The following is a 14,950-nucleotide window of genomic DNA, read 5'->3' on the forward strand; positions in this document are numbered from 1 at the left end:
AGATGAGGCTAACACACACATTCTCTTGTAATTTGAGTTTTGTATCTCCCTTGAATAATTCTGGGACTTGTCCTTGTTTATAGTGCAGTATGAGTATTAGGTGAGAATTAGAGAAAAGCCAAAGGAATACTGAGCCAGAGATGTCATTTATTATTTCTTCAGCTGTGCTGATGTCTTCACAGGATCACAGAGTCACAGAATGGTTTGGGTGGGGAGGGACCTTCAAGACCATCCAGTTCCAACCCCCCTGCCACGGGCAGGGACACCTTCCACTACACCAGGTTGCCCAAAGCCTCATCCAGCCTGGCCTTGAACACTGCCAGAGATGGGGCAGCCACAACGTCTCTGGGCATCCTGTGCCAGTGCCTCACCACCCCCAGAGGGAAAAATTTCTTCCTTAGATCTAATCGAAATCTCCCCTCTTTCAGTTTAAAGCCATTGCCCCGTGTCCTGTCACTACACGCCCTTGTAAAAAGTCCCTCTCCAGCTTTCCTGTAGGCCCCCTTTAAGTACTGGAAAGCTGCAATTGGTTTATACCCATTCAAAACTCGGAGTGTGTGAGACAGCAGCACGTATTGGCCCTTGTCAAGTCATAAATGAGGTCAGACAGACTTTTACTCTAAGGTGGGTTAATGGTTTCTATCTTTTAACTCCAAACATATTGTAGGAGCACTCAGCACTGCATCTCCTGCAAGACATTCCTAGGGCAGTCACCTCAGGGTTTTTTTTAATATAAAAACGAAAATATAAATAAATATAAATAGCAAATGTAGAGACAAAGACCCCAACAGCTCATACTTTGTTGTCAGTTAAATACAGGTCTGAACGTTTTCTCATGCGAGGGGTCTCCTGTCATCCTCGTTTGATATCCAAACCCTTCGGGTGGGTTGTGTTTTATTCAAGGGTCCTGTTCTCTACGCTGCTTCTGGGATCCTTCTGGAGTGGAACCGCAGGACCATAGCCCAGAGCGAGTGCCAGGGGGTCAGCCTGGGTACCACTCCTCTGGGCAGCACGCAGGGCACTCTGCCAGGTTTTGTTGCCTCTTCCCAGTTCTCCAACTCTGCCCTGGCAGGTCCTGGGCCTTCACGTGGCATCATGTTATACATCCAAAAATATAGCAAGATGCAAGCCAGAACTCTTCTTACTTTGAATAAATTATACAAATATTATTTTAAAATACCTTTAACTCTTTTCCTAAAGTCCATCAGGTGCAGCGAGGGGACATCTGGGGCCCGCAGCGACCTGAACACCTTTCATTACACGTCAAGATTCCCAGTTACAACTTATTCCAGTTTTCATTTGCTAGAACACCCCGTTCGCAGCCCGCTGAAAGCCGTTCCAGCTGCAAGAGCCTCACCTGTACACAACAGCAGGGATGCGCTTCCAGGACCGAAAGCTTGCCACGCTCTCGAGCTCTTTATCCGTGATCCAGGCGGGAACGATGATCTCCTGGGGGTAACTACCACAGAGCCTGCGAGAAAAGCGGTGCAAAGGGCCGAACGTGAGCGATGCGGCGCAGTTACGCACTTCCCAGGCACCCACAAATAAGCAGCACAAGCAACCTGGCAGCTGTTGCTTGAATCTTCAGAATTTTAAGATTCAAGCTGGTCTCTTCTCGAGAAATTAATATATACATGATTTTTAACTCCAGCTGTTGAAACAAACTGGACCACAGAAAATAAAATTCCCATCTCACCATGCCAAAGAATTAACCACTCGATTTCAGCAGCAGAGCCACCCTGGGCTACTTGGTTCGAGGCAGGAACTTGTGTAGGTATGAAAAAACACGTTGGCTCATCAGCCCTCGCTGATGGCAGGAATCTGAGTGTACTGGCTTACATCTGACTGGCTGACTGGAACTTTTTCCTACTCCACAATTTAACTAAGGAAGTCGTGCCTGCCAACGAGAACGGCACAAGCAGTCAGTGATGACTGCAATATATCGCTGAATCAGAAGCTAGTTCGGCCCCAGTCCATCTCCTCAAAGAGATGCATTTACTGCACAGGAAGGACAGACCTGAGCACGTGTCTAAGTGTTTTATTCAGAAAAATGCATCAATCATTCTGAAAAAAACACTCTTTTCTCAAGTGCTGGCTGCAGGAAGGAAAGGAGTTGTTTCTGTCATTCTGCTTCCATATGACATATAAAGCTTTCTTCCTATTTCTTTAGTATTAAACATGTAAGGGATAGCTATTTTTTCTTCCCTGGATTTTTAGAGACCAAGACAGAGACTCTTCTTGCAGTGACACCAATGACCAGCTGCAAGTCATTATCGTGCAAAGACAGCACAATGAAACATGTTTTATTACAGAGCATTACTGCTGGTTTTGCTCTGAATTGGATTAGGGATCAGCCAGTACACTCTGTCCGACCAGCCGTGAATGGAGGAAGACCTTTCTCTGCTCCAGCAGCTACAGACGAGGACATTTGTCTATGCTTTCAGGACCAGAGGAAGTGTTTTCTCTTATTTTCAGGATCTACAAGCTTAACTCTTCCAAACCAATTGGTTTTTTCCATACCAGTCTTTGTCCTAAGTCAGAGAATAAGACACAATAAAAAATGTTTTCCGAAAGTGCAATCCAACTCTACCCTTTGCTCTCTTAAGGCTTCCTGCTTTCTTCCATTAGAATGTTTATTCCCCAAGAAGTCCCCCCAGCGAGCACATCAAAATCTGGTATTTCTAAGCCTACAAAAATTGTTACAGCTAAAAAAATATTAAATAATACCTTCAAAGCACATTTTTTCTATAAAATGACAAAAAAAAAATCATAATTCTAATTGTCCCTTATTAGGAATTGCAGAACTTGGAAAAAGTTCCAGTCACCTGTTACAAAAAAAATGGTGTTTTGAGACGCCACTTGGCTGTGAATCAGCAGCCCACGTAACTTACTTGTACTTCTCATTGATGTTGGAAATCCTCCAGGCATTGTTCATATCAAAACCCATCCGTTCCACCTCATTTTTAAACCTTGAAGTTACATGTTCTCCTGGGTATCAAAAGCAGAGAGAGAAAATAAACAAAATAAGAAGTAAGATCCCTACCTTTCAAAACAGCTGGAGAAAAAACACCACTGCGCTCACACTTATTAAAAACTGAAAAGAGGAAGGAACAGTCCAAAACCACCATCTACATTTCACAACCCTATTTTGAAAACCCGCACCAGCAGAACCGCAGCTTGTACCGATGGCTCTTCTTGATCCGCTCTCCAGAAATGCTGAAGTCCATGAAGGACCTTTTCTCTGAAACGACCACCTTCTGTAAATTCATATAAGAAACGGTAAGGCTGCAGAGCAGAACTGAGCACATCAGGAAAGGCAATTCAGATCCATCAGCAGCCTCAGCGGGAAAACGCTGTAGTTTTCCCTCTTCCCAAGTTCAGAAGAATTTGGTATCAAGGAGAAGAACGTGAAGCTCCAGTCTGACTGATACGAGAAGGGGTAATATATGGAATGTGGTCTGGAACTCGGGCAATCTCCATTTAGTACGTCATTTCAGCCACAGGCTTCCTGTATGACTGCAGGCAAGCCCTGTAATTTAACCTGCATCTTGGTTTTCCATCTCTAAATTGGACATTATTCCTCCATGAGTCGTGGAGATATGAAGATAAAATGCGTAAGCGACTGACACAAATACCAGTCATAAGATTCCCACAAATTCCTGGATTAATATATTAAAGGAACTGGAATGAGCTCCATTTATTTCCTAGACACTTTTCTAAAAGTATCAAAATACAATTGAAAAATATATAATGGCAATAAAGAAAAACTATTCCGATAGACAGAAAGTCTAGAGAATTAGAAGGTACTGATTCAACGTGTGGAAGAGAATAAAAAATCTCCAGGTTCGCAGAGCTAAGAAATGCGATAAATCTAATGAATGTGTGAGCAGCACCAGATAAAACGATTCTGAAAGTGTGCCCATTGCTCGTCTCTTTAAATCACTGCATCACTAAATCATGAGGCAGAGCATCACCCAAGAGGAGAAAAAAAAATCTACTAAAAAATTAATGCTTCAAGTATTACATATTTCCATCAGGTATTTCAGAAAGCTCTTAAAGTCTTCAAATACCTGAGATATACGTAGACATATTTATCTCAGACGTAAATGTACGTCTGAAACAATTTTTTATGTGACATTACAGAAGAATTAGCGATAAATATAGAGAATTAGGTAAATTTAGAATAAAGATAGCAGCCTACCTACAGGACTGAATTAACTGTGAAAGAAAAGCCACACGTTGGTCATTCTTCCAGGTCAGGTCATACACTGGAAACGGTACTTGGCAAATCTAGACATGCCTTACCATACGGACGACGAGCAAGAGATCTGCACAACGAGAGTCTGTTTCTTACACTTCTTGAAAGGTAAAGTGTGGGAATGTCACTGTGTGCAAACGGAGAACGTTCACTCTCGGCACACGGTGGTAAAAACCTACGGATCCAACTGACCTTCCTCACTTATTCCCTTTACAGCATGTCACTGGTACAGCAGCACCATAAAAAAGAAACAGTTCTGCCTCCTGCGCCGTGAATTTTCTGCAGAAGGTTGGTCTCGGTGTCACACAGGCACTGCAGTTCTGCTCTATGTTCCCTATTGCCAGATCAATCAGACTGGAACTTGCCAAAAATTTCCTGCTTCTCACGTGGGCTCTGCGGGAGCTGGAATTTCTGATCCTCTGGCTCACCTACTCAGAGATCAGCTGCTGGAGGCTCTGCTTTACCAAAGCTGGATGGCTCCATAGAGATGGCAGCCCTGGGAGGAGCCCTCTGATCCTTTGTCCAGCGCAGAGGTGAAAATGGGACAACAGAGTTCAGCCAGACAACCACCTCCGTCATGTTCTTCCTTAGTGGAGACTGTTTTGTTGGTTTTTTTTTTAAAAAAAACACCTATCTTGTATTGGAAAGGCAGCATGTTCTGGCAGCACTGAGGATGGGCTCCATTATCAGCTGCTTTGAGGAACGGTCATTAAAACTTGTGACACATCCTTGAGGATTTTTCTGGATAGCCAATTAAAATACTGGAAATATCCCTAATCATCGATGCAGCATACTGCTAGTGGGTTTTAAGAGAAACACATAAAGCTACATGAAAATGAAACATTCTGTTTGATTTCTCCCTCTTAATTTTTCAGCTACTGTGCATGTCATGAAGTCGCAGCTATTCCTCTGAGCAATGACACCCTGGCGTGAACGTTCTGTCTGTTCCTCCAGAAACGCAGGTATTTTAAGAGGCATTTTGAGCAAAGACAGGAACATTTTCGAAGCATCCCAATCATCTCTCAAAATCAGAGCAAAAGCAAGCTACGCATTTTGTAGACTTGTGCCTTCTGACTATAAAAGCTGATCTTGTGAGCCACGGTTCATATCTCCCATTCCATACATGGATAACAACTTTTTTCCCCAGAAGTTGATACATAGATTTTGAAGCAATTTAGTATTTTTGCCCATATCTACCAAATATGGGGCTCCTTGGATGTAAAAAAAAAAAAAAAATTGGAATTAACTTGTTCAATTGCATTCCCATAGATTTATTTCAACTATAATTCACCTTGTAGGAGAATATCTACCACCAGAAATAAGCAAGCTATGGGAAGAAAAAGTTACTACGTTAAAGAAAATTGATAGACACACCTATGAGAAAAAAAATTGATTGCTAAAAGGTAATAAAAAGGGAAATGCTGCTTCTCACGCTAACCCAGAGTTATGTTGAAGCCCATCTGTTTCAGTGAGAAGAAAAGGACTACAAGGAGACTCAGCCAGACATCCAGATGTCTCCTATCTTCCAGTTCCTGAATTTAGTTAGGAGGGAAAAGATCCGAGTTTGAAATTCTGCCTCTTGTCAGTAACTGCTAACAAAGTGTGTGAAGTGCAGGAACAGGACCCAGAACCAAGGAGCACCTCCTCCCGCTGGTGTGCTACCTGCTGGCTGCTCCTCCTCGGGCGCCAAGGCGATGATAGTCCTTGCTCAGCCCCAGAGCAGCTTCAGTTCAGTGAGGAGGAATCACACTAAAATTCCTCAGCCTGATCACTGGGAGACTTTTCTCAGGTATGTGAGCTGTGAGCAAAGAGCCTCAGACTGGAGAGGGCCTGGAACTCAGATTTCCTTCTATTCCAACAAGTGCTGTAACCACCAGCATCCCAATCTTCAGATTCTAGTTACTTAAGGGCTTCTAAAACTTTCCAGCAAGGATGATATTTCACTAAAACAGGTTGCTGTCTTGCCGTTGTGAATGAACCTCAGATTTCCCTCTCCTCCACCTCCTGCTCCTCAACATCCATGCTGAAGACCACTAGGCAATTCCAAAAAGTGGGGGCACCATCAATAGAAAATGTTTTAGACTGAAAGTTGCTGCTGTGGTGAACAAAACGTTATTAGTATTAAACACGACTGACTAAATCCAATCGACCCCAATAATTTGCTCAGGATATTCAAGTACTGCTTTGCATATTGATCCCAAAGCAGCCGCGGTGGGAGCTTATCTCTGCTTCGTTCCGACAGAACGGAACTTACGAGACATTAAAGGACACCTTGCTGCAAGTGAAGTTATGCTACACCTATATAATTACCACATACAGGATATTCACCAGCTAGCGAGTAGTGCAGGAACTTATGTACAAAAAGTATTCCATACTGGAATTTCCCAGGCTCAGTTTACAACAGCACAGTCTGAATTTGTTTGTAATTTTTTTGAGAGTTCTGGATTTCAGCAGACAGGTAGTTACTAGACGAGGCATCTGTGATGATCCGCGCCGCGCTCCCACGTACCGGGCCGACACAAGTCCCCGTGCTGTTCCTTTTCACTGGCATACACCTCCATGCACCAGGCGTGGTAGGCAAAGGAGAACAGGTCTTCTATCTTCGAGGGAGGGCGGATGGCATTGTTCAGTCGCTTAAGCCAATCTTGACACTGCTCAAAAGTGGAAAACTGACACCTGTCCCAGAAACAAACGTTTTTCTATTAATTTTCAGTAGAAGGTGTCAGACTAAGATCTGACAGGCTGACTACGAAAACATCTGTGAAAGTAAAAAGTGAGAACAAACATCAACAACTTAGTTCTGCTTCTATGTACATCCTAATGAAGAGTAAAAATGAAACCTTTGGATATTAGTAAAGAATATTAGGACTTAGGAAGCCAAAATAATCCGCAAGCAGGAAAGCACCATCCCGTGATTTGAGTCACGAACGAGGGAGACGCTTCTCCACATGTTTACTACATGACCAAGGACAACAGCACGGAGCTCAGCCTGCAGCTTACACGACCAGAGTGTGACTGGTGGTCTCAGGTGGAGCCCCATAAAACCATCATATACATTATAATCTAGGCATGACATTCCTGTAAGCAAGAACACATTTTTCATTAGATATGTCTAAGGAAAATTATATCATACATTAGATGGAGAAATACCCACCTGATTAATATACTTAGAATTTAAGAATTATGAGGACAAACTCCCGTATCTGAAATCTTACATTATTCCTACACTAAGATTCTCTTTCCTGGCCTTGGTAAGCACAAACGATGATTTTGAAACTGAGCTTTGCTTGACATTACAGACTAACAACAACTAGTGAGATTATTCCCCGCACAAGAGAAAATATTCAAAGCAGTGTATTCAAATTACATCAGCTTGTCTTTTCAAGGAGGATTCCTGGGCCCTTTAGAATGAAAGAGTGGTAATAACATCAGTGATTTATTTTGCTCTGCCAGATTTCTTCAAGATTTGAGAGTTATAAAACATTCACCAAGTATTTACGTTCCGCTCAGCCTGTGTTCTGCTGCATTCATGGATAATGACGGCATCTGCACTCTCTGAGGGCAGGATTTATTATCCTACCTGCAAATATCCAAAAGTCAGTCAGTGGAAGGAAAAAGACTTGTCCAACTCATGCTGTCTTATGAAACGTGTCTAAATCAGCCGCGAGGAACCGCAGCCTGGAGGTGTTTATTTCTCATCGCTGACTCCAAAGCGAGCTGAGACGACCAGCTTCGAGTTGGTAACTCTCTATTAAATGTCTACGGCCAGACGAGATACGTCTTACCCTAAAGACCCCTTTTCTTTCTAAATTCTTTCGAAGTTAGTACTGCAAGTGACAAGTACTGTCTTCACTTAAGCCCTTTTATTCAGAACACAAATTGCTTCATTCATGAAAAATAACACAAATATGTTCTAAATCTGGTATCTCAGTCCCATATTTCATGATGTTCCAATGGACAGGATCATCTGATTCTTGCAGATGCAATTTTGAAGGGAAATTCATAAGGAAGGGCATAAATACAAATAATTTGTATTCCTTCTACAGCTGAAGAGAAATAACAAATTAACATAGAGAGGAAGGGTGACTTTTTTAAATGTCAAGAGCTACAAGTTAAGAGGAAGTTAAATATTTAATTCAAATTAAACTAAATATTACTTCTAAAGTAAAATCAGTCCTCATCAAAACACAGCATTTCAGGAAGCAGTTGGCCTGTTAAACATTTTGAGTGCTCAGCTATGGCTGGGGCTCATGTCATTATACAAAAGGTACTGCCAGCAACCATTTAATCAAAAAGAAACGTTCCTTTCTTGTTAATTAAAGCTGATAGATCAAAATTAATTTCTGCAGCAGAAAAGGTAGGAAATAGCTGCAGCTCAGACTCCTGGGGCAGACTGGAGACTGCTGAAGGACGGACACAAATTAACGTTCCCTTCGACACGACGCCACCCTCTCTGCGGGGTTAGAGGGGCTGCACACCTCGCCTGACCCTGCTCCCTCCCCTTCTTCTCCAACAGGCTACTACGTTCTAAGGATAGTAACTGCACCCTCCTGGCTGGTAAATACTCAGGGTGGCCAAGGGTATCCAGACCCAAGGTTTCACGAAGAACTGCACAAGCCCACACCTTAACCCTCCAAACCCCAAACCTTGATTAAAGACTTTTTGCGAAGAAATGTGTGTTTCAGTGGTTTTATCTAGTTTTCTCTCATAACTAAAGAAACACACTATAACTGATTGTAAGGCAGGGAAAACACAGTGAGACTCAAATTAATTTCAGAATAAAATCAGATTAACCACTCAGGCTATACTGTATCATAGCAAGCAAAAACGCAGACCATCTTGCTCCCGCCCTCTTTACAGAAATGCTCAGCTATCTGATACAAAATCAGACACAAGAAAATCTTTTTGGGGAAAGCAAGTCCACTAAACATGAAGAAAAAACATTTCCTTAGAACGTCACAGCTGCCCACAGCACGTGGAAAGCAAAGTTACCCCCCATCCAACATTCAGCCTGATCATACCTTATAACCTTGCAGTCTTTGCAAGTCAAATGAAGCTGAAATATGTCACGGCACTCAACGCTTTCTATAAGCTGCAGTGGAACCTGCAATTAAAAAGATGATGTAAGTTTATTTCAAACAGCACTAACTGTCATTTCTTTGCATGTTCTCAAGGATTTATTCTAGAACTACAGGGAGTCTGAAAAGAGAAAAACACAGAAAACAAACTACAACTGCTTCAACAGCTCTGAAGTATGGCACCATGTACCAGGAAAGTTTCTCGCTCCATTGCTGTAGAGTCCAAAAACCTTAAGGGATCACACGAAAACAGCTGAGAGGACTGCGGCACTGGTGAAAAACGTGAAAGGAAGAAAAGCAGCAGAAACCCACAAGCTTTTCTCTCCTGGAAGCATCTTTGTTTTCTAGGTCCAGATTTAGGGATTTAAGGAATGTAATTTCAGCTATGCATGTCAAAAATGAACGGGTAGGCAGGATTCCCCTTACCAGACTGCTGCAGTCTAGATGCTTGTTACACGGACTGACAATGTTTTATGGAATATGCAACTAGCGGAAGCTTGATCAGGCAAAACATGGAAGCACATGTAAGTACCTTCAAAGATGAGAAGGATGAAAACAGTAGTTTTCATTCATATTTTTGTGCCTTTACCTGAGACAGGCAAATGTACATCACTGTCCTAAACGAATGAAAGTCAGTATTCAGCTATCTCATACATAACTGTCCCAATTCCACACAGAGAATTCAGCCAATACCTATAATAAATACAAACTGTAAAATAGTTGGAAATTTTTATGGGATTATATTGAACGTTACACCTCTGCCATCGAGATCCTTCAATACAAAGGCCATCAGAGAAACATTTAAATATTCTGTTATCATCTTTGCCATCAGAAGACATGATCCAGCACTTTCAGTTCTGGCTTGGAGCTTACAAGCTGTGGCTGTAAGACCCTGCTCCACCACTGCCTTTCCATATGGCTTTGGGCGAGTCCTTGACAGTCACCTCCAATCAAGGACCTGCGGTGACGAACCAAGACAGCTTCTACTCGGGCATTACAAAGCTGATTCAGTGGAATGATATAAGGAAACGAAAGTAAAAACAGTAGGCAAGGGAAAGAGCTGTCTCACAAATAAGAACTGCAGGAATATTTACTCTGAGCATGAAGATGCCTAGAGAAAGCTAATGGTAAATGCTTCGCCCAGGACAGCGATCGAAATTCTTGTGCCTCTTGGGAAGGCTGGCACACAGCTCACAGCTGCACCTCGTGTTTCCCTGTCAACTCAAGGTCAAGAGCCTGGAGTCCTCTTCTGAATGCAAAAGCCCAAGTAGTTGCCCAGAGCTCACAACCCCCAAGATACAACAGGCAGGTACTGGTTTAATGCTCAACCTTTATCCTTGTCCTTTAGTCAGCCCACAACCACGAAGCAGTGCTGGACTCTCCTTAGCTGGAGGAAATCCCAACCATCACCTCCCATGCCCAGCAAGGCTGGTACGGGTTAAGCTATTCTTTGTTCCTTTTGTTGTGACTGGGCCTTACAGAACAGAACATCCACGCACAAGGAGACTAGACAAGACGGTGTCCGACTTGATAGCTTGATAGCCCAGTAGCTTGGCTATTCAAATAAAGCTGGAACTCGAATTTTGGTCCATGTTTTCGGTATTATTACTGTTTTAAGATCTGTGATAGTCTCATATAAATCACCTAACCAGCAACACAAAGGACTCCCTCCTCCGAGATAAGCCCCCTATGTGCCATCATCAAGCGGAGCCTGACTGCAGAGAACACGCCTGGTTACTATTCAAAAAGGAAATTCTGGAGGCACAGGAGCGAGCTGTCCCTGTGTGCCGAAGTCGAGCCGCCGGGGTAGAAAACCAGCTTGGATGACAAAGGAGATTTGGGAACATCTCAAAAGAAAAAGGGATGTCTATAAGTCTTGGAAGAATGGGCAGGCATCCAGGAATCAATACAGGGAGGAAGTTAGGACATGTGGGGAGATAATCAGGGGAGCAAAAGCCCAATTGGAACTTAGACTAGCCAGCTCTGTAAGGGACAACAAAAAGTCTTTCTATAAATATATTAATAACAAAAGGAGGGCTAAAGATCACCTCCAGCCCCTACTGGACTCAGGGGGTGCGTTAGTCACTAGGGATGAGGACAAGGCTGAGGTCCTTAATGCCTTCTTTGCCTCAGTCTTTAATAATAAGGTCAGCAGTTCCCAGGTGAGCTGGCCTTCGGTGTCTGAGAGCAGGGAGGGAGAGCAAATCGAAGCTCCTGTGATCCCAGAGGAATGGGTCAAGGAACTGCTCCTCCGGCTGGATGCCCACAAGTCTATGGGGCCTGATGGTATCCACTCGAGAGTCCTGAGAGAGCTGGCGGATGTCATTGCCAAACCCCTGTCCATTATCTTTGGGCAGCCTTGGCTCACTGGGGAAGTTCCGCTGGACTGGAGGCTGGCGGGTGTTACCCCCATTTACAAAAAAGGGCGGAAGGAGGATCCGGGGAACTACAGGCCTGTCAGTCTGACCTCGGTGACGGGCAAAGTCATGGAACAGGTTATCTTGAGTGCTATTAATGAGCACATACAGGTTAACCGGGTGATCAGGCCCAGTCAACATGGGTTTATGAAAGGCAGGTCTTGCCAATCAAACCTGATCACCTTCTATGACAGGGTGACCCGCCTGGTTGACGAGGGAAGGGCAGTGGATGTAGTTTTCCTAGACCTCAGTAAAGCCTTTGATACAGTTTCTCATAGTGTTCTGGTGGAGAAACTGATAACTGCTGGCCTGGATAGGCACACCCTCCTTTGGGTTAAAAACTGGCTGGATGGCCGGGCCCAAAGAGTGGTGGTAAATGGGGCTAAATCCGGCTGGAGGCCGGTCACCAGTGGGGTTCCCCAGGGCTCAGTGCTGGGTCCAGTTCTGTTTAACATCTTTATCAATGACCTGGATGAGGGAATTGAATGTACCCTCAGTAAATTTGCGGACGACACCAAGCTGGGAGGCTGTGTCGATCTGCTCGAGGGTAGGGAGGCCCTTCAGAGGGATTGGAACAGACTGGATCGTTGGGCTGAGGCCAATGGCATGAGCTTTAATAAGGCCAAGTGCAGAGTCCTTCACTTGGGGTATAAAAACCCCAAGCATCGCTACAGGCTCGGGGAAGAGTGGCTGGAGAGCTGCCTGGCGGAGAAGGACCTGGGGGTGTTGGTTGACTACCGGCTTGATATGAGCCAGCAGTGTGCCCAGGTGGCCAAAAAGGCCAATGGGATACTGGCGTGTATCAAGAACAGTGTGACCAGCAGGAGCAGGGAAGTGATCCTGCCCCTGTACTCGGCACTGGTGAGGCCGCACCTGGAATATTGTGCCCAGTTTTGGGCCCCTCGCTTTAAGAGAGATATTGAGCTCCTGGAGCGAGTCCAAAGAAGGGCAACTAAACTGGTCAAGGGGCTGGAAAATAAAACTTATGAGGAGCGGCTGAGGGAGTTGGGGCTGTTTAGCCTGGAGAAGAGGAGGCTGAGGGGAGACCTGATTACGGCCTATAAATACTTGAAAAAAGATGGTGGGGAGGTAGGGGAAGGACTTTTTACATTAGTGATGGGAGATAGAACAAGAGGAAATGGGCATAAGCTTAGTCAGGGCAGATTCAGGTTGGATGTTAGGAAGTATTTCTTCTCTGAAAGGGTTGTCAGCCACTGGAATAGGCTGCCCAGGGAGGTGGTTGAGTCCCCATCCCTGGATGTGTTTAAGAATAGGGTGGATGATCTACTTGAGGATATGGTTTAATGGGGATTAGGGATGGTTGGACTCGATGATCTCTAAGATCTTTTCCAACCTAGAAATCTATGAATCTATGAAGTGCCACCACTGCACCACAGTACTTGAACGCATTACAGACAAGCAGATCAGATGCACTGTTGCCATAGTCGATATTTTTATTTTAAGTGCTCATTTCTTCCACGCCGCCTCCTACTTCATTCTAATCTGCAACGTAGATAAATTGTTGTGATAGTTTTGTCTAATAAATTAAGGGACTGGAACAGACCTCAGACTGGAGAAGCTTCCATTCTTTCTTCCCAACTGGACAGCATCACATACACCAATAAATTATTTAAAACTACCACTGACTTACATGGCACCAACATGGAAATTAAGATATCCTTCCCCAAATAAATGAGTTAAGACTCTAGAAGACTTGCTTTTTCAGTCAAATATGCTCCTTTGTCTGTTAATACTCTTTTTTTTCCCTTTCCCCAAGCCCATCTTCATTTAAGCAGTTCTTCACATTGCTCCCTCCTCTTAGTCTGGTTCTGGCTCCTCATCCTCCTGCCTGCACTCTAATGACATACTAAGTATTCTTCTACTCCTGCATTATTTTTCATTTCCTTCTTTCAAAGTCACTCTTTGTTCTATGCCCTTTCAATTTGCCCTCTGCTCAACAGCCATTCTTTTTTCTCTTGACAGTCTACACGCAGCTCACCATCTATTTCCCAAGAATCTGCCATTTTTTCTTCAGGGCAACCTTCTTATCAATCTTTCTCATTTTCTTTTCTGGTCATAAAAATCTGTCCTCTGATCCTCTTGCATTTTCAGTCTCCTTCCTGTCCATTACTCTTTCCCCAGTAAAACTCTCTAAAATTATCTGCCTTCGTTCCCCATTCTTCCCCACCGATAACCTTTCATTTCCATCGTTACGTTTTCCAGGCTGCTGCATGGAGCAAGTCAGACACTGGGTGCAGTTAGCTCGCTCTCGAAAGAGCCGTCAGTTCTGCTGGCAGGTGCTCCACCATGTAATGGTGACTATCCAAATCAAGCACTGGAGAAGCAATTACTTTTCCTTTTATAAGAACAAACCTGCATTGTTATCCAAGGCCAATCACATCACGTTAGAGAGGATAGTAGAGCATCGTGCTACTGCAGTATCTGCCTCTCGACTGTCTCTTCTTTAAAATTATCTCATTTTAAACAACAGCAACATTGTACAACTCAAGTGTTTTCTTTTTGAAGATTTTTATTCTTTTAATTACTGGAACTAGCTGTTATTTAACAGCAGTACAAGATATATTTAGAGAAAGATACCTCTGTAGTAAGAAAAAGCACAAGTTATGTTTACACTGCTGAAAAAACACACCCCACAGCTCAATCCCTGACCACAACGCCGAGGGAGATGCACTGGACCATGGCCCAGCTGCTCTAAGCCAGCCCCTTCACCAGTGACTACGCTATATACTCTACCCTGGCTACCATTTGGCCCGAGCCTTCCCTGGATACCACGCGGCACTCAGGAGCCATCAGCTGTAATTAGCACTTTCTGCTTGTTTTCCCAGTTCAGAGCTGGAAATAATGTCAGGGTTATGGTACAGACTGGTTACTTTCAACAGCACGAGGCCAAGGCTACGTGCTATATGTCCTGAAGCACGGTACAACACGATATACGGAGCAACTGAGGCTGGAAGGTCAGCTCCGAAGGTCTTCAAGGACTCTCCTACGTGGAGGGAGTCGAATCCCCCCAGGTGTGATCTTGTTCACGTGTCTACAAGGAGTACCCGAAGGAAATTTTGCTTTTAATTACAAGTAATTGTACTTAGGTTTTGTCTTGAAGGCAATCATTTAGTCCCCACTCTGCTTTCACAATTAACACGTGTAGAACGTGAACAACTTGACCATCAGGAACGGAG

The 14,950-nt window shown here is 43.9% G+C and overlaps 1 protein-coding gene across 1 annotated transcript in view; it reads right to left on the reverse strand.

Moving 5' to 3' along the window:
- MTMR3 (myotubularin related protein 3) overlaps window positions 1–14,950 on the reverse strand; it is a 48,235-nt gene that overhangs the window by 26,961 nt on the left and 6,324 nt on the right. The window contains exons 5-8 of the mRNA XM_086623666.1: window positions 9,280–9,362; window positions 6,768–6,934; window positions 2,892–2,988; window positions 1,358–1,471 (exon numbers count right to left, since the gene is read on the reverse strand). Of these exons, the coding sequence (XP_086479792.1) occupies window positions 1,358–1,471; window positions 2,892–2,988; window positions 6,768–6,934; window positions 9,280–9,362 (461 nt within the window). The remainder of the gene's footprint in view (window positions 1–1,357; window positions 1,472–2,891; window positions 2,989–6,767; window positions 6,935–9,279; window positions 9,363–14,950) is intronic.

This window comes from Tauraco erythrolophus, chromosome 19 (genome assembly GCF_009769465.1).
Source record: "Tauraco erythrolophus isolate bTauEry1 chromosome 19, bTauEry1.pri, whole genome shotgun sequence".
Lineage (NCBI taxonomy): Eukaryota > Metazoa > Chordata > Aves > Musophagiformes > Musophagidae > Tauraco > Tauraco erythrolophus.